This window comes from Alternaria rosae (genome assembly GCF_020736505.1).
Source record: "Alternaria rosae strain MPI-PUGE-AT-0040 chromosome Unknown BKA58scaffold_4, whole genome shotgun sequence".
In the NCBI taxonomy this organism is placed as follows: domain Eukaryota; kingdom Fungi; phylum Ascomycota; class Dothideomycetes; order Pleosporales; family Pleosporaceae; genus Alternaria; species Alternaria rosae.
The window spans coordinates 308543-332381 of NW_025763573.1; the positions used below are offsets into that span (position 1 = coordinate 308543).

A 23839-nucleotide genomic window follows, 5' to 3' on the forward strand; every position below is an offset into this window, starting at 1 on the left:
CTGCAGGGGCAGCTTCAAGTGCCTCGCACACGCGTGTCATCGGTAGAACCACACCGCATCTTATCTCACAACCCCATTCCGTGTGGCTCATTCTACGATCTTGCTGCCTGAAAATTCGGGATCGCTTCTCCCGGGGTCTCCTCTATGCGACCCGTCGGCGCTTCGCCTGCAGGGGAAAAGACATTTGCACTGGTTTCGGACATCCCGAGGAACACTCTGTATGATCAAGACGTGATGACTGAAGCAGGTAGCGGTTATCAACCCGGTCGCCTTTATGATGTTTGTAGGTGTTTGTCACGGTTCGTGAGAGCCGAGGATTTGGGGCTGGGAATGCAGGTGCCACCGGGCCGGATCATGCCCCACCTCCAGGTGAAAACCATATCGTCTTTTCTGGTTCCTTCACCAGATGCTCTCGTAGCGCTAAGAGTCGCGTGTATTGTATAAGGATATAATTCATATTGCCCACTAGTTTTTTATCGATCCACCTACTCAACCATCTGGTTGATCAATCTTCAGTAGTATAGTGGTCAGTATTTCCGCTTGTCACCTAAAGGCAACTCGCGGGAGACCGGGGTTCAATTCCCCGCTGGAGAGCTCATTGTTTTTGATATTTTTGCTTATGCCGTCGTATGGATCATAGGGTAGGGCTTGGGGGCAATTAGGGTAAGAGTCGGTGTCCGTGGCCCGCCACTTCTAAACCTTCACCACTACAACTACCCATCATGCCGGTCATTGCAACGCGACGGCCGCGTGGTATTTTTTCTAAACATCAACAGTGCTACCTAAAGATGTCATCAGAGCTGAGAGTACTTCTGCAGCAGACACAACGTGACCCAGCATGCCACATTTTGCTGCGCCATGCTGGCGAATGCCACTGCATATAGGCAGCTTCTTGACGCGATTGTCTCCATATGTCATCATCTCGTTCGCGCATCGACCTACGCAAATCCACCCGAACACTATTCTTGTCACGGTCGGACGCGGAGAAGCGTTTTGGGGGCTTCGTAGGTCTTGCTGGACGGACCTCTGGTCACACACCCGACACGCAGTTCGAAGTGCCAAACAATCCATGACATGTCTTCGATACCATGCAGTTTTCGTTTCTCTCTGGCGCTTGATGAAGTAATAGCATTGCGGGTCCGCTCTGGTTCTGGACCGATATGAGTCTCACATCCACCGCAGGTGAATCACAGCTACCGGAATTAAACACGGTGTTGACCATGCCAGACGCAGGCGCGCGCAAGATGATGCGGATTCTATGAGACTCAGCCATAAGAGTCTAACTCACAGTTGGATAGTCTCTACATAGCTCCCAGCGCAGATAGACAAGATGAGGCACCGCCTTGTTCAAAAGTACGTGGCGAATACGGACAAGTCCACCATCCTACAGCTGGTCATCGCTTTGTCAGTGAAAGCTAAGACCTGTCGTCTGTGGTTTCATTAACGCATGGTCGGGTCACGGTCTAGCTTTGTGTCAGTACCTCAAGCAAGAGCTCCATTCACGCCTGGTCTGAGCTATTAGCGAAGTTTTGCACGCCTATCCCATATAAACGCCCCCTTTTGGCGAGGAACTCTCACTACACCAGCTCTCTTCTCCACTTTCGTACCGGTGGATCTGAGCATCACCTACATTCCCACCCCTACGGCTCAACTGGTTTGTTTCACACTCAACCTACATTCTTCAACTACATACTCACTTGTTTCAGATACCTTCGTTCACAAGCTTGCCCGAACTCAACCGTAGTCAGCCGCATAAGAATAAAGCCGAAAACTCTCAACCATTCACGCAGTTAACAAGATGTCTGCTACTAACACCACCCCTGATGTATCTGGTGCCGTCGCCGTTGACAGTACCAACACCAACACTTCTGTTGATCCCGCCAAACAGGAAGCTCTCCAGAAGATGGCCGCCGAGAACGAGGCCAAGCGCATTGAAAAGGTCGCTGTCCAGAGGCGGAAGGCCGAGGTGGCTCATACGAAGGCCGCGCAAGAGTTGGCATCCAAAGGCAAGAACGCAATCCTCAAGGCCCAGCCTAGCCGACCATCAAGACGACCTGTAAAAAAGAACCGAAAGCCGCTTCCGCCTCCTGCCAATCGCAATCACGACAACGAGGTCACTGTGGAAAAGATAAGGACTAGCGCTGAAGAGAAGCGTCTTGCCCCTCTGCGAGTTGTGCGGCTAAGCTACAGCTACAGCGACATCGTCGAGCAGCGCGTTGTCGACGGCGTCGTTGAATGCATCATTCATACCAATCATTCCGTGAATGAGTCTTGTGCCGCCCACAACCACGACGACGGTATTGTGCAGCGTATGGCCGACAGCGTCACTGAACCTATTTTCCAGTCCTCCGATGCGCCCGGGATTGCCCACTCTGACGACGATATGGACTCAGATAAGGCCACCGGATCTGGTACTGCTTCGGACGAAGATGTCCCTCAGCTACTCCGAGAGACTGCTTCTCCTAACCAGGTCACTGAGCCGGAAGACCGCGGCGATTCTATCCAAGCTGCAGGTATTACTGCACTGCCCCACATCTGTATGACTACTCCGATGGATGATGCGGATGAGGAAGCTTCAATGTCTGAAACTTTGGCTGAGGCAGTCGACAATTCGTCCGAGCTGATCAAGGACAAAGTTTCTGGGAAGTCACCGTGCAGCCCTTTGGCGATCCTGTCGATGACAAACTCGACTCTTTACCCGCCGCGCCTATCCCGCGATGAAGAGCCTGCATTGATCGCCATGCATGTTTTTCCTGTCGTACTACCGGTTGCTGAAGTCAAGCAGCAGAAGCTTACCAAGGCTGGAAAGAAAGTCATCAAGACAACTGAGGCATCTAAGAAGGTGGCTACAGTTGACTCCGACTTGGTTCAGAAGCTTCCCGAACCCGACTCTGCCATGACTGCGATGGATCCTGTCGAGCCCGTTGTCATAGGAGAAGAATCCACATACGTCGCGACACTTCTTGGGAGGCCCAATGGCTCTGGCTTGACCAAGAAGTCCCGTCATCTCCACGAGAAGCCCGTTACACTTCACATCGCTTCCCTCTCGCTGCCGGTTACAGCGCTTAAGCAGCAGAAGACTTCAAATACCGAGCAGAAGGCTAATAAAATTGACAAGAAGAATTCTGTCGCTACCGAGAAGAAAGATCCTGACTTCATCGACTCTCTTCTCTGCAAGCCCAATGGTCCTGGGGAGACCAAAGAGACTCGCAACCTTCACAACAACCTTGTGGCTAAGCATGTAGCGCCACTCGAGTTTTCGGTTCTCGAGCAACAGCACAAGGATAAGAAATCTAGGAAGGTCAAGAAGTCCATTGAGCCCTCCATTACTGAGCCTGATGCTGTCGGTTCACCGATACTCAACATGGGGCCTATGGTCACCGAGGGTCCCGCCTCCGCTATTGAGGAGCTCAGTACAGACGATGCTACTCGCGACGAGCCGTCCATCGTCATTGCAACTCCTATCCAGGGGTTCTGGCAAACTGTTCTTTCTACGGCCACTGCCACCGAAATCAAGGACAAGTTACAACACGTCAAAGCCAACACCGTCGAGCAAACCGTAATCATCCCCGACTCCGCCCTAACCACCACCCCTCCCATCTCCGACCGTAACGACTCATCCTCCGAATCCGACACCTTCAAGTCCTTCAGAACCTCCAGCCGCTCCTCAGCCCACTCCTCAGCGTCCATCCGCCGCAAAGCCGAAAAGGCGCGCACCACCTTCCTGGGAGGTATATCTCTAGAGACCTTCATAAACACGCTCGACTTCGAATTGTGGGACGGCACGACCACCAAGGACGACATCTGCGAGGCTTTCGCTTCCCTAGCTGGTCACACAATCTACGCTCTAGACAAGCCCAAGATCCAGCGTAAGATCAAGTTGGGTAGTACTTCGCTATACGTGTTCCTGCGTCAAATCACTTTCATCGAGGATGAAGTGACGGTTGTGGGAGAGGTGATGAAGGTTTTTAGGAAGGCGGCTAGGGGTCAGGTGATTTCGCCGGAACTGGAGGTCGCTCTGTGGCTTGCGGAGGAGACGTCTGAAGGGGACGGCAGTCTGCAGGGGAGGTGCTCGAGACGATCTTCTCTGGCTGGCGGAGCTTAGGTGTGGAGTTGCAGATGTGTTCGATGAAAAACGCATGATCTGTTTGGCTTGTGGTTTTCATTCTTTCCGGAAAGTTATTCATGGGGAGTTGTCATTGTTGTTATTTTTGACATATTATCATGGTTTAGCGCGGAGTTGGATACGGCGTTCTTGGGATTGCTGGACACATTACTATCATCACTCTAGGATACCGAAGCAAGGCTTCCACATCGGTCGAGCTTTAGGCTTTGACTCACCTGGCGCCGGGTTTGAGTTGGCTTATCGCTCCCTACTCTGGGTACTGACTTGACTATTTTGAGAGGCTGGTGGATTTTGGATCTATGCTAGCATTCATTTCAGAAACATAGCAACCGATTTAAAACTGAGACTCGATACCCATGATGGAGATTGAGTGAAAGCAATGTACTCATACATATGGTATGTTCTCTTTATACGTGTATCACGAGATCATGAGACATGCACGTACTTGAGGCAGACTTTCTTGATGTTCATAAATTCATTCATATACATCCAGCAACACTATATATGTGTGCGATGCTATAGACTAGTATTTCCTACTTCTAATCCTGTAGCTTAAACCTTCTGCTCCACGCGGTGGGTCTGCTGCTCAGCACCACCAGCGCTCTCCATCTGGTACGTAACAGCCTTCTCACCCGACTCATCCATGATCTCAGCCATGCCGCCAGATCCCTTTGTAAGCTCGGCACCCTTGCGACCGATAAGGTGCCAAGGAAGGTTGAACATCTCGTCGAGAGATTCGAGCGACTTTCCAGAGGTCTCGGGCAGGAAGAAGTATACCCAGACCAGACCAACGGCCGTGACGCAAGAGAAGAACAGCATGGTGCCTCCGTGAGTCATGGAGATGAACATGAGAGGTACAGCCTTGGAGTTACCGTACTGGTTGACAAAGTGGAATGTCATGGCGATGGAACCACCAAGAGCACGGAGACGAAGAGGGTAGATCTCGGAGTTGATGAGGTACTGGATCGAGTTCCATCCTAGCGCCCAGCCGAAACCGGAGAAGTAGATCATAACAATGGCGCCCATGGCAGCGTGCTTTTGGCTAGAGCTCTGGGGTACGCCGTCGGCAACACCGGTGTCGATGAGTAGGAAGATAGCCATGTAGAGCATGGATAGGAGCTGGAGTGTGATACCGGTGGCGAGAGAGCGCTTGCGGCCGAGGAAGTCGATCAAAAAGAAGGCGCAGAGCATGGAACTGATGAATTTGACAACACCGAAGATGGCTGTGGCAAAGAGTTTCTCTTGTTGACCGCTCGTGCCCATCATTTCAAAGTACTTGGGCGCGTAGATTGTGATGGAGTTGGCTCCCGACCACTGCGATAGCAACTGCGACAAGACTGAAAGCTGAAGGCGGTAGAGGTTGGCCTTGCTGGAGAATAGCTCACGGATGGGTCCAAGCCAACTTGTACCCATAGTGGCTTCGCGCTCACGGTTGAGCTGGTCGTTGATGTCCATAACCTCCGAGGTGACGTAGGGGTGATCGGCGGGAAGGTTGCGGAGTTGTGCGAGGTTATCGAGCGCCTCCTCGTGGCGGCCGACCTTGATCAACCAACGAGAACTTTCCTTGGCGAACCAAGAGAGGGTGAAGATGAGACCAGCGAACATGATGTGCATGCTGTTGGGTACGAGCCATTGAGCGTCGGTGGCAGACGAGATATGGATGGAGGAACCCCAAGATGCGAAGTAGGCAAGCATGATACCGATGTAGACTGATCCAGCAAAAGCGCAGACACAGAGACCACGAATGGCCCTAGGCGCAGTCTCAGCCAGGTAGGTAGGTGCGACGACAGTAGTCTGTCCGATACCGATACCAGCAATGAAGCGGCCGGCGTAGATTTGTCCAACAGAACCAGTGATAGAGCTGGTGAGGAAGATGACGATACCGATAACCCAGACAATGCAAAGTTGGCGAGTAGCCCAGAGACGACCAATCTTGTCGGTGATGAAGAAGGCAATCAGGGAACCCAAGATGGAACCCATCTGCACCATGGATGTGATGTTCGATAGGAGCTCTGCGATCTCGTGCTCGCTCTTGGTGCCGTTTTCTTCGAGTCCGAACTTGCGTTTGAAAGGGTCGAGTTCGGCTGTAGTACCGATGAGGCCTTCGTCGATACCACGAGCAGCGCCCATGAGACCGAAAACTACGACGAGTTAGTTGGGTGTAGTCTCACGGGGGGTGAGATAACCTACCGAATACACCATACCAGAGACGCCAATTAAGGCTCTCCTTGGGAGTGTGCTTTAAGTTCTCCTTCCATGGGTTCCAAACGACCATGATGGGCGATATTTGTCGATGAAGATCGGAGTAAGGTCGTGATTGAGCTGCGGAACCTACGTCTGTCGGACAGGGAGGAAAAGCAGTGACGGTTCAATTGTACAAAGGCGCATGTGCCTCTTATACTTGAACTGATGGTGGGGTACGAGATGCGGAGATCCTAGATGCAAGGCCTGCTAAATCACACCATCCATGAGACCCCAGAGTCAACCCCGGAACCCTCTACTCCACGTTTGTCCATCGCCAGTAGCGGTCGGCGTCGGTCCTCCAAGCAAGGAGTGCCGGATGACCTTCCCAACTGTGGTTTTCCCAACGTTCAATAGGTTGACCCGTCTCGTCGGCCATTGCAGGCGTTGGGACTAGACTTCGCACAGTAAGCGGACCGCTGATCGTCTGATCAATTACCGATCAAGCGGCGACACCGTCGCCTCTCGTGGCTCTTACGGCAGCGCCATCTGCACGTAGGTTACATGCCCAGTAAGGAGGCGGAAAGGTTGGCAGGCTTAGGCGGAGAAAGCTTCCTTGCTTGTGCGTCTTGTGGAGCTTGGGGCCGAGCTAAGGACGAGTCAAGAACCTGGCCACCATACGATGGGAACCCCGCATTATCCCCCAAACGCTCTCATGTCCCGGATTTCTCTTGGTCTCCCACGTTAGCTGTCAGTCGAGGAAGAGAAGCTTGTCAAGCTCCTCGTAGCGGCCGGGGAGATGCCGTAAATGCATGCCGCGCTATTGGCTGGTACCATCCCGGGAAAATCTCGCACGCGGGATAAATTACTACGCTATCCTGACGCTGCCTCGCGACGAGACCGTTCGCCGGCAGAATTGTGACCGAGGAGAGCCTTCGGAGCAGGGTATCGGCTTCTGAGGTTAGGCTCATGGACGAGACCTCGTCTCGCGGCGGTGTGTCGACACAAGCGATGCGGCTCCAACTCCTTCAGCCTTTTGCAGTAGCGCCCGCCTTGTGACTACCCCAAATGGTATCCCGTCCTTCCAATGCATCTGCCGTGTGAACTACACTATCGGACATGAATATGGCGCCTGCAGGATATTTTGGTAGGGCTAACGATGCGCAGGCGTGAGAATAGGTCGTTTCTTCGGTCGCTCTGGCGCGGATACGTGTCCTGGTTGTCGGAGCCTCTGATGGGTCGTAGGACAATGATCCGACTCTTGGCTGCGTACCCCAAAGTCCAGCAGAGAGGTCTTCTGCCGTAGTGGCAGCAGCTGAATCGTCAAATCCACAACGGCAAGCATGATATCTCCAAGCGCTTTGGATGGACCCTTCGTTTTGACGAAAGCCCAGACCACCGGAGTTGCTCTTCTCCACAGAGCTTTGCATTCGCAGTGCATCTTGTCATGCGATGCGAAGAAATAGACAGGTCTAGAGGTGTGATACGTCCACCAGCCCCGGTCGGGGCTCCGAGGGTTATCGGTGCGAACGCAGGCGCTTTGACTTGGGGTCTCCACACACACACGAGGCGCGTGTGAGATGATTAGTGAAGACCAAGCTTGCCATGCCTTCACCAAGTGCTTGTGAACAGCGCAAGCGATTGTGCCAAAGGACGCCCAAGTGCTTGACCTAGACGTCAATAGAGCAAGACTCCTGCTACATCGTATCCTTCCAATGCATCATCGAAGTCAAGTCGTCTTCCTACAAGCGCTGCGATAAATCTGAGGATCATGCGGGCATCCTTCTGGTCCACAGCGGGCGAGATTTATCGGCTGGTCGGCGATACCAGTGGGTCTAATCCTTCCTCTCATGCGTCGTGTATACAAACGGCTGCCGTCGAAGCCACCAGATCCAAGTGTCGGTGATTGACAGTAACACCACATCAGTAGATGTTTCGTGCACGGCAATCTCCGTTGCCGGCTAGGTCGCCCTCAACAGACATTGGCTTTCGTTCAACACATCCAGACATCGTGTGCGTATGTCCGCGGCGGAAGTACTGAATCGTCGGGTGGATACGGACGCTGACATACGCCTCTAAACTGATTAGCCGCCTTGGAAAGTATATGGAGTGGAAAGCACGCACTTACGAGCTCATTGTGGGTATCAACCAAGGCGGACCAAGACGCCAATGTTGGGGACAAGACCCATTTATACGTCTTGGATACACAGCAACTGATTCAAGCCGTGCGGAGAAATGAGACCCGGGGTACGAGGTGCGCATGTCTTTGTGACTGGACGCCTGAGGGGTCCAGTGCGGTTATCTGGGTCTAAGTTGTGGGGAGAGTGTGACTGAAAGTTAGATCTGGGGTGATGAGAAAATATCGGTGTGTTGGCAGCGAATAAGATGGCGAGATGTTTGTAAGTGGCAGTTAGGCGATGAAGCACGTGTTAATATTATGCCGTGGGGAAATGATGGCCGAGAAGTAGGCGCGATAGAGTGAAAGGAAACCTTAGGCAGGTGCGATAAGACCACGGCTGCGCAACAGTGCACAATGACCAGCACATCGTGCCTTCAGTTTAGAACGTACTGTAATTGTTTTTTTCTATACCTCAGCTGCCTAGGTATTGAATTGACTGCAGGATTGTCGGCATAGCAATGTTGTGCCACTATGTCGACATCGTGACCGGAATCCCCGAAAAGGCAATCGCGGACCTTCTGGCACATGCCGAGCTCAATCTTCCTCGGAGTCACTCTCAGCCTCCTCTTCTTCCCCGAAGAACTTAGCTCGCTTACTCGGACTAACCTCATCATGACCCTCAAGACCTCTCTTCTCAGCCCTTGGCCGTTCCCGCTCCTGCGCCTGAAGTGCCAACTCAAACTCCTCGACCATATCCAAATCGGTAGGCTCATCTTCTTCTCTATTTCTGGACTTCTCTATCGCGTCATCTAGGCACTCATCAACCCTTGACGCCCTCTGCCGGTAGCAAAATTCGCCATTCTTTCCGTGTTCATGGTATCGCTTACACCAAGCGCCCTCAGTGCTCTCCTCGATCTTCAGCGTGAGATTTCTCCGAACCATACGTAGACATGTCTGCATGATGTCGAACAGAAGCTGGGGGTGTAAATGGAAGCCCTTACGCGTGACAGCCCCGATTATGCGCTCGGTCTTGTCGCCACCCAGCGCAAGTGCGTCAGCCCAAAGCAGTCTCGCACCGCACCTAGGTGAAGTGTACTCGTATAGCAAGTTGAGAAGATCGGTGTGGACTGACGTAACGTCTTCGTGAAGTTTAGGGTCTGTGACCTCCAAGTCGTAGTCTCTAGGAAACTGATCGAACTCTGCGGGGATATTCTTGCCCTTCCGCCACGCCTGTTGTGCTACTCGCTTGCGCCGATTGAGAGCTCGATTCGGGAGCCAGATTCCCTCTTTTTCGTCATCGTTTTGAGCCTTTTTGCGCTGGTCGTGGAAATTGCGGATCCATGTGTCGGCTACCATGTCGCAGTAATCCCAGAACTTCTCTTGGTAGCAGACAATGTACAGTTGGGTAAGGGTCTTGGCGCTATAGGGTAGGGCCTGATATGGGTTGGCGGCGTCGGTGAGACCAGGAAGGTCGAGGTGGATTTTCGCGTTGCTCTTGAGGTTGCTCAGGATGTAGTAGATCTCTTCGTCTGCTATGAACGGGGGAGGATCTCCAGACGATGCATCCTGCCCATCTTGTTCGTCTGCTTTGCCAGCGGCGGTGCCAAACGGCGTGTAGTTCTTGGGCGGACGACCTCTTGGCTTTCGTGTTTTTGGTAGCTGCTTGATCTGCTCTGGGGCCTTGTGTGTCGAGTACGCTGGACTGAAGTCAGTACATAGGCTCATTTCACAAGAGGGATTGCCACTCACATGGATCACTCGCCATGGACCCTCTGCCATCGTCTCTAGCATCTTCTTCAGCCTGGTCAATGAAGGCATCGATCTCGCTACCCTGAGCGGCGTCGTACTGGTTTGGCTTTTTAATCGCTCGTCCAGTGCGAGTCGTGATCGGCGCCGCCTTTGCGAATTGCTCAGCAAGGTCGTCGTTTTGATCTTCTCTTCCGCCATATCCCGGTGTCGCGTCGCGCTCCTGCGCTGGGCTATCCGGTTTGTCCACCAACAGCTTGAGTAGTAGCCTGGGTCCCGGTCTATCGGGCACAGCTTCTGGCGCTGATGGCGCTGGGGTCGCTGACTTCGAAGCTCTACCTTTTGGTTGGCCGCCACCACGGCTACCACCTTTGGCGCCACCACAAGGACGTCTCGGCGGCTTCCCCGTTGTGACAGTCTTCTGTTTCCCCATTATTCTGTTGATGAAGATTTTGCGGCCGATGCAAATCTGCGACGAGGTCGATGAGCCGCTATGTATGTGATCGGTCTGCGGTTGAGAACGAGGCAGTGGTTGCGTTGGTGTTACAGACTCCTAGTTGTAGAACAGAGAACCTGAGAGAACCATCGTAGCCTGTTTTGCTAAACTGTAGTGAAGGTGAGCAGTTGTCGCTCGATGCGTCCAGCTACACTAGAGTACCGAGACTGTAAGATAATAGGATGATCAGGCATTCGACAATAGTGGGGAAATCAGAGCAACGCGACTCCACTGGCATAGTGAATACCGAACAGGCGCAGGAACCTGCGCGCTCTCGAAGTGAGAGCGAGATCCTGACCTCCACCAGATACGTCATCAAGATAATCGGTCGTGTGCTTCCATTACGAATGATATTGAGAAGATGAGAAAATTGGCCTGCGCCACTCCGTAAAAATGAAAAGTTCCGACAAAGTCTTCTATGTGCAAAGGCCCAAAAGATGAACGAAGAATGGAAACAACAAGAAATCTAGAAATCAAGTGGAGTCCCCAGCTCGGGGTAACCTTCGCGTCTCAACTCCAACTCCATCGCCTTCGCCTCATACCTTGTGTGAAGCCATTCCGCTCTCAGAACACACTCCTGGCAAAATATAACGCCGGGGTCCTTGTGGAAAAGAAGTGATAAGGGATGCCCCAGGCAGGGCTTGTCAAACTCGCAGTTCTGACAGCAAGGTTGTGGAGCAACACAGTAGACCTTGTGGCCGCAATGAAGATTGTGCTCTTGGAGGTCTGGATTGGGAAAGGGCGCCGCCAATAGGGTCTCGACTTGAGCGTCTGGGATTTGGAGGGCCGCTACGATTTCTCCACGTGTGAGGGCGAGTGAGCGTCGGGATCGCAGGTCGCCGGGATTCTTTGGTGGTTTCTGAAAGTGGTAGTGGTCTACTGGGATGCCCTCGCAGGTCTCGCAATAGAGGGGATCTTGACGCGCCCAAAAGTCAGTGGCTCGGATACCAGTGGCCGTTTGACTAGAGGAGGATGGGTTAGCGATTGAAGGAATGTAGAAGCTTTTTCGATAATATACTGGCTAGAGGTATACTTTGCGACAGTTTGTGAGGTAGACTTGACGACAGTCTGTGAGAACCGTGGGTTGGCCCTGTCTATGGGGTATCGGCAGTTGCTACCGCATCTTGTATCCGGCCCATCGATAACGACAACATGGCCGCAGTCGAGTAGATGAAACATGTTTGGCGCGGTTCGACTGTCATCGTATAAGATGCCGATACAGGGTTCAATCATCCGTATAGCACTTGTGACCCTCTCGACGCTGTCTTGTGGTATACCCCGCTTTTATTGCTCTGTTAGAGCTGGAGCGCAGGGCATATTGAGGGTTAGCGAGGTTGTAGATAGCGAGTACTGGGGATGGTTTATAGCTGTAGAAGAAGATTCTTCTGATATAGTCAATCCTCTGTCGAGCGTCCTGTAGCGATATTGGAAAGTGCTTGCGGGGCGGTTGTCTCGACGGCCGAGTAGTCACAAGGTACAAACGCGCACGGAGAGCGTGAAAGTGAATCGAATAAGTGGAAAATGGTGCAGAAAGTCCGAGCTCACCCAACAACACTCTTTCCTCCATTTTCATCTTCGCGACAGCTCTTGACTGATTTTGGAACACGCCGGAAGTCGCAATGGCAGCGAATCAAGAGGACTTCGTCCGCATCGGCTCGCGCGCGACGACAAGCAGCGACGATATACCGACGCAGTGTACAATCTGTCTCAATGAGCTACAGTCGGGTCAGGAGGTCAGCGAGATCCGCCGTTGCGGCCACACTTTCCACAAGCATTGCTTACTGGCCTGGCTCAACTCACCGAACACACAGCATAGCAGCTGTACGATCTGTCGTCGGGAGCTCTTTCCGAGTCGCCACCCTCTACCTATAAGCATTCTTTATGAAAAAACGCCACATTTGCTAATCGTGACGATGCAGCCACCCTCAAATGGTGGCGATGAACAAGCAGAATTGGCGGCCCTATTCGCGAACTTGACGAACTAGATACCACCGTGTCGATGCTAGAGGAAATGGTGATGGCATTTCGCAATCACAACGACCTACTCCTGAGTGAGCTTAGGCGCCACAACCTGAACGTTCCTGATACACCGCCAAGCGACTCTCGATTTCGAGGCGCTTTGGACGCCGTTCACGAATTGGAACCGATGCATGCATGTATCATGCCCCACCCATTAACAGGCGAATACACAACTGTGGAGGCGCGTTATCGTAGACTGGTAAGCTTGGGAGCAGATCGAATTTCTGACGTCGCTCTCGAGGATCGCTGGAGGAATCGCTCTGAGTTCGTGCGCGACCTGGAACGATTGGAGCAGCTTCGTCTCGATCTTGGTCCCTCACCGGCCTCGAACAATCATTATGAGCCAAGTCTAGACCAGACAAGGTCGCTCATCGAATTCGGTGCCCTCTCGAACAAACTCATGCGTGACACTAGTCACTTGAGTCCCACAGAGACCTTGTTTATGCACAACGAACGGCCAAGGAGTGCTGCCCTCGACAGCATTGATCCGCAGCTCTTGCAAGAGGCAAGAGTGTTCTCACTTCTCTCGAACACAACTGAAAGGGACGCCAGGCAATCGCTTGAGAGCCCTGAACGAGCAGTCAAGGTGATCCTTGGAGACTACAGACATAATCGGTACCAGGCCATCTACGACCGCAGCATGCAGTCAAATCCGATCGCCATGGGTGCCCGGATGATTCGCATGTTCCGAAACTCCCTTCATCGGCGCTCGCCACAGTGGAAGGAAGCATCCCAAACGGCGAAGATGGAAGTCGTGAGGGAGACACGGAGGGCGTTTGAGTGAGGAGCCAATGACGTGAGAAGCATTCAAAGTCAGCGACAGATGAGATAAGAGGAAAGCGAGAGACATGAAAGTATGGTGGGCTGTAATGTTTCGTGAAGAAACAAAGTCCAATGCAAGTAACGCCTCGTGTTCGGTGCTTGGTGTGGGCCTACATGAAGTGTGGTGATGTGTGAAACATGCAGGTGCCGAGGTGGGAAAGTTGGATGACTAAGTAGATGACTAAGCCAACAGCTGCAAACACGCCAAACAGCAGGGAAGGCGGCTGAATGCCGATAGGTGCAGCCCCCAGCTATCGCACCTCACTCACCCAGCGCGCCTGCTCGTCTAGTCTGCCTTGACATTTGGACTGTGCCTGCTAATGGAGACGCGGCTGCTGCTCCTACAGGACGCTGGACTCGCTGGGGGTGGCTCATAGCCCGCAATTCCGAAAGGTACCCATCCAATTGTCCCGCCCGCCGCATGCCACTCTCGTCGGCTATCGCGAAACATCCCGCCCGCCATGTCTGACGGCGGCCCTGGCCATCCCCAGGCGCCGCCTGCCTCTGCCCTCGACTTGTCGCCGTTGATGGGCTCGCTCTCTAATGTGCTCGCAGGAACTTCTCACCACGCCGGCCACAGGTTGCCCACCATTCAGCCTGCATCGCCGCCGAACAAAGGCGCGCCGCACGCTTCCACCACGCCCAGTCGCCCTGCTTTCTTTTCCGTAGCCAAGGGCCACCCACATGCAACTGCCATTGCCAGCTCTGGCTCCTCGACTACCGAACCTCTCTCCGAGTTGACGTCGTCGTCGTCACGGGACTCGCTTCCCAATCCCCCCGGGCGCAACGCCCCTACCACGCCTCAGAAACAGGCGCGCAGCACCAGGCGGAAACACTCGAACAAGTCTACGGGCCGATGGAGTAGGGGAGGAGGATCGTCAGATGATACCGGCTCCGACCGCAAACCGCCCACCTCGCAGCCCGTAGAGCCCGCGCAGAGCGTTGCTCGCTCACCGCTGACTGCGTCCAAGACGCGCCAGCAACCTTCTATTGCTACCAACAACGCCTCGACGAGCCAGACGCGATTCATGGCAACAACCTTTGGCGGTCCTTCGGGTGATTCGCGACGGGGAGTCGTCTCTCCTCGCCCTAAGGGACGCGGTATGACGCAGCCACACCTATACACTACATGTCGAGTCTGACTGGCCTATGCAGAAGCGAAGAACACCCTCTGCCGCAATGTCACCATCTACGGACACTGTCGGTACGAAAACAGTAAGTGCTGCTGGCCGCACCTGCCGAATCAAGTGGTGACCCTGTCTAGCCTGCCCCTACATCCACGACACCCTCAAGCTGGGCCAGAATGAGAACGCCAAAAAGAGGTTCAATGTCGACTCCCCCTCCTTCACGCCCCTGCAGGCGAGTACCAATGGATCTGTGACCCCGTCTTCTCGCAGCGCTGCCATCTCGCCCAAGGCAGCCAATGCTGCTGTCTTCACTCCCAAATCGCAACGCTCCAGTGAGTTCTGAGCATTCGCAAATCACCTCTTTGCATGCTGATCATCTCAGCCGTCACCACCCCGCACATGCATGCGAAAGAGCCCGCCATCGATTGGCATTCACAAGACTTCCAAGAGTTTGTCCCGCAGTCTTTTGAGGGTCAGCAGATGGTGCGTGGCTTTACTTGATATGTGTCTTCAATTCGTGACATTATGGCACGTTCTTACATCTAGTTCTCGACTCACAACGCCCTAGGTGGACCCTAATGTTGGCTATGATCCATTCAGTACACCGTCCAGCATCTCTACCCTGGCAGGTGCAACCCACCAAGCTGCTACCATCAACCCGTATGCACAGGATGCCTCAACGACGTATTTCCAGAATGCGAACGCGTTCCAAACTCCAGCATACCATCTGTACTGGCCGGTAGGGCCGCAGCCGACGGGTTTGCTTGCTTATCAGCGCACTGCCCATGATTTCTTCATACCTGACGGGCTCCGGGAGGAGTTGCAAAAGAAGGCGGACATTGCACGCCAGGTCGCGCCGAATAGTACTTTGCCGGTCATTGAGCAGTTTCACTCCTTGTTCTGCCTAGACATGTCACCCCAGAAGAACACGGCTCCATTTGGGTACGCCAGCTGGATTTACAAAGCTGTGTCCAGCAAGGATGGCAAGACATACGCGCTGCGCCGTCTAGAAAACTTCCGCCTTACAAGCGAGACTGCGATCCGCTCCGCCCAGCCATGGAAACGTGTCTTGAACGGCAACGTCGTCACAATCCACGAAGCGTTCACTACTCGAGCTTTTGGCGATAGCTCTCTAATCTTAGTCACAGACTATCATCCCAACTCGAAGTCACTTGCTGATGAGCACTTCAAGCCGGTGCAGCGCTTCCACGGGAGGCAACCTGCATCGTCGCATGTACCGGAGCAAGTGTTGTGGGGCTATGTCGTTCAGATTGCATCGGCTCTTAAGGCTATACACGGTTCGGGTCTCGCAGCGCGCCTCATCACACCTTCGAAGATACTATTGACGTCAAAGAACCGGATACGACTCAACGCATGCAGTATTATGGACATAGTCCAGTTTGACAATGCGCGTCCCGTGCCCGAACTGCAAGCAGACGACCTCGTTCAGCTGGGACGACTAATACTTTGCATCGCCAGTAACAATGCCACAGCCCACTTGCAAATGCAAAAGAGCATGGACTATATCACTAGAAGCTATACAGCCCGCCTCAAGGAATGCGTGCAATGGCTGCTTAACCCGCAACCAGCACCAGGAGCGCCATCGTCTCCTACAACACCAGCGCCGATGCAGAAAGACATTGACACCTTCCTGGGAGGTATCGCCGACCAATTCGCATCAGTCTTCGACAGTGAGCTACATGCTCAGGACACGCTTACAGTGAACCTCGGGAAAGAGTTGGAATCATCGAGATTGGTCCGTCTTCTCGTCAAGCTCAACATGATCAACGAGCGACCGGAACTAGACGCTTCACAAAACATGCCCGGCAACAGCAGTGCCAACCCATCTTCGGTATGGGCAGAAACTGGAGAGCGCTACTACCTCAAGCTGTTCCGCGACTACGTTTTCCACCAAGTAGACGCCAACGGACACCCAGTCACAGACCTGGCGCATGTTCTAGACTGCCTGAACAAACTGGACGCCGGGACCGACGAGAAGATACCGCTCGTCAGCCGGGACGAGCAAAATGTGTTGATAGTGAGCTACCGCGAAGTAAAGCGGGCACTAGAATCAGCATTTCAGGACTTGGTCCGGGCGGGACGCGTGTCGGGGAAATAGGATTCCTCACCCCCCAGTCCACCCGGCTAGCATCGTCATGGATGGACGGAAGAAGACAGTTTTCTCATCAAAGGGGCTGTGGAGAGACTTAGGTCGTTGAAGGACCCAGACGATGTGGATATCAGTGTTGTTTCTAAGGAAGAAACGATTGGATGGACGAATGATTTGGAATGGGTTGGAGACGAGCTGTTGAAGATGCTTGCATGAGTTGCGTATTGCCGTTGCATTGAAGGAAACAAGATGGGGATAGTAGGGATTAGAGAAACACGGATTATTCATAGCGCAATGAAAACGCAATTCCAGCTTCACATAACTCGGTCTGTGACTTTCACGTAATTGTCACTGCTACAATCTCGTAGTACGTATATATACAGCAAACGACATATTATTATGTTGGCGTACAAAGGCCTTGTGACTTGATCTTTTTCCGCACCACGCCGCAAAGCCAACATCTATAGAGGCAAAGAGATACACTCGTACAGGGGGAAAAAAGCTAGAAGCTAAAAAACGAATGAAGAAACATGGAAGCAGACAAGTGAAGTCGCAAATCACTACAAGATGAGTAGGTGAAAACAGAAAAGAAAGATGAAGAGAGAAAAACCGCATACGGGGAAAACCTCATGTCCGTACACATGCATGGCCGCCAAAATTACCACCAGGTGAGCGGTACTGTTCCTCATTACCCGCGAGTTTGTCTGTCCTTTTGCCAGCTCTGGACATTAGACACGCTTATGTATGTCCCTTTCCCAACAGAAGAGTCATCTATTGACTCTTCTTCGCGCCCCCCTTCCTGGGCAGACCCGCCTTTCTCCTCGCCTCGCGGTCACCCTCAGCGAGCCACTGGCTCGCCTTGACCATCTGAACAACGTTTATCCATTGCTTGACAGCCATGAAGGGAGCTGAAGTAAGCATGCAGATCCAGGGGACAGTCGAGTCCATCTTGTTGGCACGAGCCATCTCCATGGCTGCGGCGGAGAAGGGACTGGCGAAGAACATGGACGGTTTGGGGGCGGCGGGCGAGCCGGGTTGGATGGACGATGGGTTGTTGAGGTCGGAGAAGAGGGTTGGGGAGAGGAGGGGCGAGCTGAAGGAGAGGAGGTAGAGGGCGATGAAGAAGATCTCGTTCATGGCGCAGAGGGTGAAGAGGACTTTCTGTGGGGTTGTTAGTATATGCTTTGCGACTGTGTTACATACGAGATTCCAGTTGAGTAACGTACGTTGTTGGAGTAGTACTGCTTCAGCAACCAACTCCTGCTCTCGTTCACGTTCTTGTGGCTCTGTCCACTGCCGCCCATGCTCAGCGTCGCGTACATGTGCATGTAGTGGCTGGCCAAGTCCAGGGAGATGAGACCCTGGAATACGATGCTGAAGCGCGGGAAAGCTTGCGCCAAGAAAACCAGCAGACACGTTGTCGTACACCTATCCGTGACCATGTCGAGCACAGCTCCAAACTTGGTGCTCTGTTCGTATGCTCGCGCGGCGTATCCGTCGAGCGCATCGAGCAGACAGGATATGCTGTAGAGGAGGGTGCATGTGCGTGGGTGGAGGGGCATGTAATAGAGCGAGATCAAGGCGAGGAAGACGCGCGAGTAGCCTGTGGGAGTGTTAGTTCATGGATCATGGTATGGGATAAACGCGCATACCGATCAAGTTTGGGATGAATAGGAATATGTTCTCGTATGCGCCCTCCTTCTCAGCCTGTGCTGGCCGTACGGCGGCGCCATTGCCGTTGGCTTGTGTTTGTACTGATGCCATGGTGGTCGAGATGGTGTCCGATCCGTCTTCTCAATTATCCTCAATGGAGACACTCGGTATAGATGTGTGTCTTTGTATACAGGTGTACCCCGCTGCGCTTACTGCAGAGAGTGGAGGCTCGAATGCGCGCTCTGCTTATGCTCAGAGCACTAGGCAGCAGGTGCTCGGATGGGGATGGCGTACAGCAAGGTGAAGTCCAGCGCTGAGCGAGGACGGACGAAGGGACTCGGAACGGGCGTGCTGGAAGCCAACAAATACTTTGTTGGGCTTGCAATAGCTGTTGAAGCTGTGCGGGTCCAGACCAGAAAGTTGTCGAATGAGCCGCCGATAAGCCGAGCTGATAACGAACCCTGTCGCGAATGCAGTTGGACGTAGTGCGGCTGCAAAAAGTAAGACCGAGATGTAGAAGAAGGCGTAGTTGAGGTGTTGGAAGGAGCGTACGTGTCAAGAAGCTGGTAGAAGCAAAGTAGTTGTGCCTGGAAATTGAGGTACCATAAATCTGCCATGTTCGTCCGCCAGCTCCCGGTTACCCGCCTAGACCAAAAAGGGGGTGAGCTTGGCATATGAGGTCAATCGCACATCAGTTTCGTCACCGGACCAAACGGACCATGTGCGCTCATCAGCATATGAACATTGTGAATTCATGATTATTGTTTTCATACCATCTGCCTGGTGTTGCTGCTGACGACAGTCTTTCATGTTTCAGACAGAAGAACAACATGACAGCGCGGAGGTCTTCAATGAGATTCTATCTGTCCACCGACCTGCAATTATGTCTACGTATTCTTCAACCCTGTTCATGTGGTTTTGTATCTAGCATTGCTCGTGTATCGTGGGAGGTAATGAATGATGATCAGAGGTATCATTAAGCTATGCAATCACTCCTGAATGAACCACCTACTCCTTGAAGCCCTTGAAAGACCCGGTCTTCGCGGCGATCTTCTTCGACTTGGCCTTCTGGTGAGCTTGCTTCTCCTTCGCTTTGCCGGTACTTAGGCCACGATCCGCCTTACCCTTCTTCCAAACCTTGCCTTCTGATCGGACGTCATTCATCTCGAGCTTCTTGCGGTCTTTGCCACTGAGCTTCTTTCCCTTCTTGGCCTTCAGAGCTGCTCCAGCAGACTGGGAAGACCCGTTTAGTGCAGCAGCACCCTTCTCCTTCTCTGCCAACTTGTCTTTCTCAGACTCGAACCATGTGCGCCTTGGCCGGGACTTGATCTCATCTTCGTGCTGGATCAGGTTCTCACCTCGCTTAAGGTCACGCTCTGTGACGCTCATGGCACGCTCCTCTTTCTCTTCGGCGAGAACCTCCTCGATCTCACCTTCGAGATCCTTAATTTTCTTCATCCACCTGTCGGTTTCTTCTACGGGTACTTGTCGACTGACAACTTTGGCGCCTTGATCGCGCGAAGCCTTGACGGCCTGCTTGACGACTTTGCGGTCAGGTTCTGCGGCAAGCGTACAGGCACGTCCACTTCGTCCTGCACGAGCGGTACGACCGACACGATGCAAGTAGATTTCGTGACTTTGTGGTGCTTCGTAGTTGATGACTGTCGCGACGTTCTTGATATCAAGACCACGCGAGGCAACGTCGGTAGCCAATAAATAGGCAGACTTGCCTGATCGGAAAGCCTCTACGGATTGAATACGCTGCGACTGTTAGTATCGTTTCAAGCGTCAAGTGTTATGAAGTTGCTTACCTGCTCTTGGCTCATGTTACCATGGAGCTCACTAGCTTTGAGCCCGCAGAGAGCGAATACAACTCGTACCCTATGCGCTTCCTTCTTTTGCCTGAAGAAAATGATGACTTTCTCTGTGTAGATCTTTTCGCAGATATACATCAAATACGCAAGTCTCTTGTCTTCCTTGCCCTGCCTCAATCGCACGAACTCTTGCGTCAAACCTGCTACAGTGTGCTTCTTCGCATCGACCATCAGACGCACTGGCTTGTCCATACCAATTCGGATCAGTTTATCGACCGAGCTCGTCATGGTAGCGGAAAACAGCATAGTCTGTCGTGATTTCGGAATAGTCGTCAGAATCTCGTTCAACTGGCTCTCGAAACCCTCTTCCAGCATACGATCTGCCTCGTCGAGCACAAGAATTTCGAGATGTTCAACCTGGAACGCAGCTGTGTTGTGCATATGATCGATGAAACGACCAGGTGTCGCAATCACAACATCCGGTCGTGTCTTCAGCACAGCCTCCTGGTCGCGCGTTGAGAAACCACCAGCCATCAGGGCGAAAGTGATGTCGGTGAAGGACGCAAGCTTGGTCGCGACATTGAAACATTGTACCGCCAACTCACGAGTAGGCATGAAGATGGCGACACGGGTGGTTGGAACCTTCTTTGGTCTGTAGAGCAGACGTTCGAGGATAGGGATGAGGAACGCGGCCGTTTTACCGGAACCAGTCTCGGCTCCTCCTACGACGTCCTTACCTTGCATAGCAATCGGAACTGCTTTGTTCTGGATAGGCGTAGGCTCGGTGAAGCCCACAGATGCCAAACCTCGTAGAATGGGTCGTGAAAGCGACATGGCTTGGAAGGAACCAGTACCACCTTTGGCCCCCTTTTTCTTCTTGATCTGCACGCTGTCTTCAGGCGCGAAGAAAGCGGCTGCCTTCTTAGCTTCGACAGCGTCCTCTTCTTCGCTCTCGTCTTCATTCTCTGTTTCAGCGCCCTCAAGGTCCATGGGATGTGGTACATGCGGTACTTCTGCTTCGTCGTCCGAGTCGTCCTGTTCGCCCTCACTACCCTCCTCCCCTGAAGCCTCGTCCTGATCTTCCTCTTCCGAGTCGCTTGCTGCGCCCATGCCAAACCCATCTTCAGCCATGAGCTCGTCGTCCTCGCCGAAACCTTCAAAGTCGCCATTGACAGAGGCCTCGGGAGACTCCGTTTCTATAACTGCCTGTGCGCTCTTCTTGTTCCGTCTCCGCTCGATAATGTCGTCGACATCGACTGCGGTGCCCTTCTTCTGGGACTCCTGAGCCACTGTGCCATTGTCGTTGCCCCAGCCGTCAAACTCCTCCACGAAGCCAGTGTCTATGTCGCCGACTGCAAACTCGAAGTCGCTCGCAATATCGTCGTTCTGTTCGACGTCTTCGGTCGGTTCTGGCATCGCGTTGTCGTCTCCTTCGATTTCTGGAGCGGGATCGGCTCCTTTCTTTCCCTTCTTCTTGTCCTTTTTCGCCTTCTTCGACGCGACTTCCTTCGGCTTGACGTGAAGATCTGGGTCTTCGGTGTACTTCCTCTTCTTTCCAGCGCCAGCTAATTTGGCCGTTGCAGCAGCCTCGTCGGCACCGCCGTCGTCGGAGACGTCATCGTGATCGGAGATGGTGAATATGAAGTCGTCTTCCATACTAGGCGCCATAATTGTGACAATATCTCGGGTACTTGAGTGTATGCAGAGATAGTCGAGCGTACAAGCGTCGCAAAAAAAGTTCGGGCTCGGGGGATCTGTGCTCAGCGCACCCCTGTCGGCCTAAAAGTGGGGTCGCCGCAGCCGTCGCAACTGCGAACAGCTTGGATCTCCAAGTCGTGACAAACATCACCCAGAAGTCTACATCATCTTGAATCCTACTCACTTATCAACATTTGATGATGTGCATGCAGCAAAGCTCACACCAACTCTAGTCACCCGATGGATAGTCGCTAGCGTGGTGACAGCCTACCAGGCATCAGAGACGTTTGCGACAAACGAACATGGTCCAATGACGACTGTCGAAATACGCCAATGGATGACACCGGGTCTCACAGTGGCTTGAGGCTCTCTCATTTTATGATGCATAGATCGTAAATGTAGTTGCAAAAGGACGTTGCTTACTACTTCTGTGGCCCATCCAATGACCCGTCTGCTGAGCAATATAAGCTATCTGACTTAAGCATTCACGGTACCCAGTTGCCAAGTTCCAGATCTCAGGCTACCACCTTCCTTTGAAACGACTAGGAAGTTTACCGTGAGTCATTTCCTGCCAATTGAAGATAATAACCAGGCATCCACAACGCCTTCCGGTTCTATACCGCCAACCCAACGTCAGCTGCAGCCTCAGCCTGGTATAACTAGCCTTGTCAGTCACGCCTTCGGACCTGGTCCATTCCATAGCACGCTCTCTACTCTTTGTTCTATTTCACTTGGCCGCTGCATCACAACTAGTCAAGGCCGCACTACGATCTCACTGACTACCTAGGTACCTCACTCCACCATGCGTCGAGTGCCACAAAGAGCAGCCTCGCCCAACTCAACCAACCGAGTCCTACGCTCCCACACAAGACAAGCGGCTGCAGAAACCCATGCCACTAAGGTCAGCAGGCCCAGCAAGAAGCGTCGCCCACGTGCAGATCCCTGGGCGAAGAAACGCAAGCCGAACCCCAACCCCAGGCCGCGCCCGCCACCGCCAACCCACTTCACATGCCGAATCTGCATAGAAGAGCAAACCATCGACGAGTTCGTCAAATGGGTACCACCGAAGCGCGGACGCTGGCAGCAACAACTAGACGTCCCCTTCAACTGCATCGCCCACCTAGCCCGGAATCCCAGCAAGCGGAAAATCGATCCCGTCTGTAAGACCTGTATCGGCAACTTCCTATCCGCAAAGATGGGCATGGTCGGCGTACGCCAACTCGGTACCGGCTGTCTAGAATCCGGATGCACAGAGCCCTGGGATCACCTCTTCATCCTGCGCTACATACCTCCCGGCCCAGCGCTCGAGAAGTTCAACATGGAAATGCTGGAAGTGTGGAAAGAAACCGCGAGTCCCAAGCCAATGACCTGTCTCTCACCCACATGCACGGCGATTGGCCTTCCAGATGCAACGGCGGCTGGATACCCGCAAGTGGCGTGCAACGACTGTTCTTTCCGGTCTTGCGCCCAGTGTCTTGTTCCGTGGCACAAGGACGTTACGTGTGCCGAGTATGCGGCGAAGCACGTGGATGAGAAGATGAGTGATGCGGAGAAGGATACGCTCAAGTATATGCAGAGTAAGGATGGAAAGAGATGTCCGAATTGTCAGCTGGTTATTGAGAAAGATGGTGGTTGTGATAGCATGGTAAGTGTTCGGTGTCTACTACACATACTTGCTATCCTGCTAATTCGTTCTCAGTTTTGTGTAGGATGCCACAAATACTTCAACTGGGCAAGTGCCGCTTCAGCCTTGACTGGCGCTAAGAAAGCCGAAGCTCCGTACATCCGCGATATGCCGTATTGGCTTCCCGCCGGCATGGTTATCTGCGAGACGGACGGTATCAATGGACTGGACGGTACTACTGGCGCGGTTGCTGCGGCGTCGGACAGCATGGTAGAGGGATGATGAGTGCAATGACAGGCTGGCG

General features: G+C 53.1%; 9 protein-coding genes and 1 non-coding gene across 10 annotated transcripts; 6 read left to right on the forward strand and 4 right to left on the reverse strand.

Annotated features, from left to right (window-relative positions):
• Nucleotides 1-509: 509 nt before the first annotated feature.
• BKA58DRAFT_t33 lies at nt 510-594 on the forward strand. Its single transcript has one exon. It is a non-coding gene; the product is annotated as a tRNA-Asp (tRNA).
• Nucleotides 595-1798: 1204 nt separating this feature from the next.
• On the forward strand, nt 1799-4238 carry BKA58DRAFT_468038 (uncharacterized protein; the record flags this gene model as incomplete). The annotated part of the gene is made up of 1 exon (XM_046175087.1): nt 1799-4238. One exon carries the CDS (start codon nt 1799-1801, stop codon nt 4103-4105), a length of 2307 nt encoding a protein of 768 aa, XP_046025804.1. The 3' UTR covers nt 4106-4238.
• Nucleotides 4239-4663: 425 nt separating this feature from the next.
• BKA58DRAFT_141090 (general substrate transporter) lies at nt 4664-6524 on the reverse strand. The gene is made up of 2 exons (XM_046164595.1): nt 6317-6524; nt 4664-6267 (listed from the first exon to the last, which is right to left on the reverse strand). The coding sequence occupies exons 1-2, from the start codon at nt 6399-6401 to the stop codon at nt 4679-4681; spliced, it is 1674 nt and encodes a 557-aa protein (XP_046025805.1). The 5' UTR covers nt 6402-6524; the 3' UTR covers nt 4664-4678.
• Nucleotides 6525-9020: 2496 nt separating this feature from the next.
• On the reverse strand, nt 9021-10605 carry BKA58DRAFT_468040 (uncharacterized protein; the record flags this gene model as incomplete). The annotated part of the gene is made up of 2 exons (XM_046175088.1): nt 9021-10123; nt 10176-10605. 2 exons carry the CDS (start codon nt 10603-10605, stop codon nt 9021-9023), a joined length of 1533 nt encoding a protein of 510 aa, XP_046025806.1.
• A 1682-nt stretch (nt 10606-12287) lies between these two features.
• BKA58DRAFT_400486 (uncharacterized protein) lies at nt 12288-12653 on the forward strand (the record flags this gene model as incomplete). The annotated part of the gene is made up of 1 exon (XM_046171596.1): nt 12288-12653. The coding sequence occupies one exon, from the start codon at nt 12288-12290 to the stop codon at nt 12651-12653; it is 366 nt and encodes a 121-aa protein (XP_046025807.1).
• A 176-nt stretch (nt 12654-12829) lies between these two features.
• On the forward strand, nt 12830-13471 carry BKA58DRAFT_438340 (uncharacterized protein; the record flags this gene model as incomplete). The annotated part of the gene is made up of 1 exon (XM_046173579.1): nt 12830-13471. The coding sequence occupies one exon, from the start codon at nt 12830-12832 to the stop codon at nt 13469-13471; it is 642 nt and encodes a 213-aa protein (XP_046025808.1).
• A 499-nt stretch (nt 13472-13970) lies between these two features.
• Nucleotides 13971-16755, forward strand: BKA58DRAFT_410393 (PABP-dependent poly(A) nuclease 3; the record flags this gene model as incomplete). Its single annotated transcript, XM_046172213.1, has 5 exons — nt 13971-14610; nt 14665-14724; nt 14774-14968; nt 15019-15119; nt 15205-16755. 5 exons carry the CDS (start codon nt 13971-13973, stop codon nt 16753-16755), a joined length of 2547 nt encoding a protein of 848 aa, XP_046025809.1.
• Nucleotides 16756-17249: 494 nt separating this feature from the next.
• BKA58DRAFT_141129 (CDP-alcohol phosphatidyltransferase-domain-containing protein) lies at nt 17250-18746 on the reverse strand. Its single transcript, XM_046164597.1, has 3 exons — nt 18399-18746; nt 17973-18349; nt 17250-17907 (listed from the first exon to the last, which is right to left on the reverse strand). The coding sequence occupies exons 1-3, from the start codon at nt 18508-18510 to the stop codon at nt 17518-17520; spliced, it is 879 nt and encodes a 292-aa protein (XP_046025810.1). The 5' UTR covers nt 18511-18746; the 3' UTR covers nt 17250-17517.
• A 244-nt stretch (nt 18747-18990) lies between these two features.
• BKA58DRAFT_336097 (ATP-dependent RNA helicase DRS1) lies at nt 18991-21977 on the reverse strand. Its single transcript, XM_046168253.1, has 2 exons — nt 20211-21977; nt 18991-20160 (listed from the first exon to the last, which is right to left on the reverse strand). The coding sequence occupies exons 1-2, from the start codon at nt 21879-21881 to the stop codon at nt 19408-19410; spliced, it is 2424 nt and encodes an 807-aa protein (XP_046025811.1). The 5' UTR covers nt 21882-21977; the 3' UTR covers nt 18991-19407.
• A 736-nt stretch (nt 21978-22713) lies between these two features.
• BKA58DRAFT_410396 (uncharacterized protein) lies at nt 22714-23817 on the forward strand (the record flags this gene model as incomplete). Its single annotated transcript, XM_046172214.1, has 2 exons — nt 22714-23556; nt 23611-23817. The coding sequence occupies 2 exons, from the start codon at nt 22714-22716 to the stop codon at nt 23815-23817; spliced, it is 1050 nt and encodes a 349-aa protein (XP_046025812.1).
• Between the last annotated feature and the right edge of the window lie 22 nt (nt 23818-23839).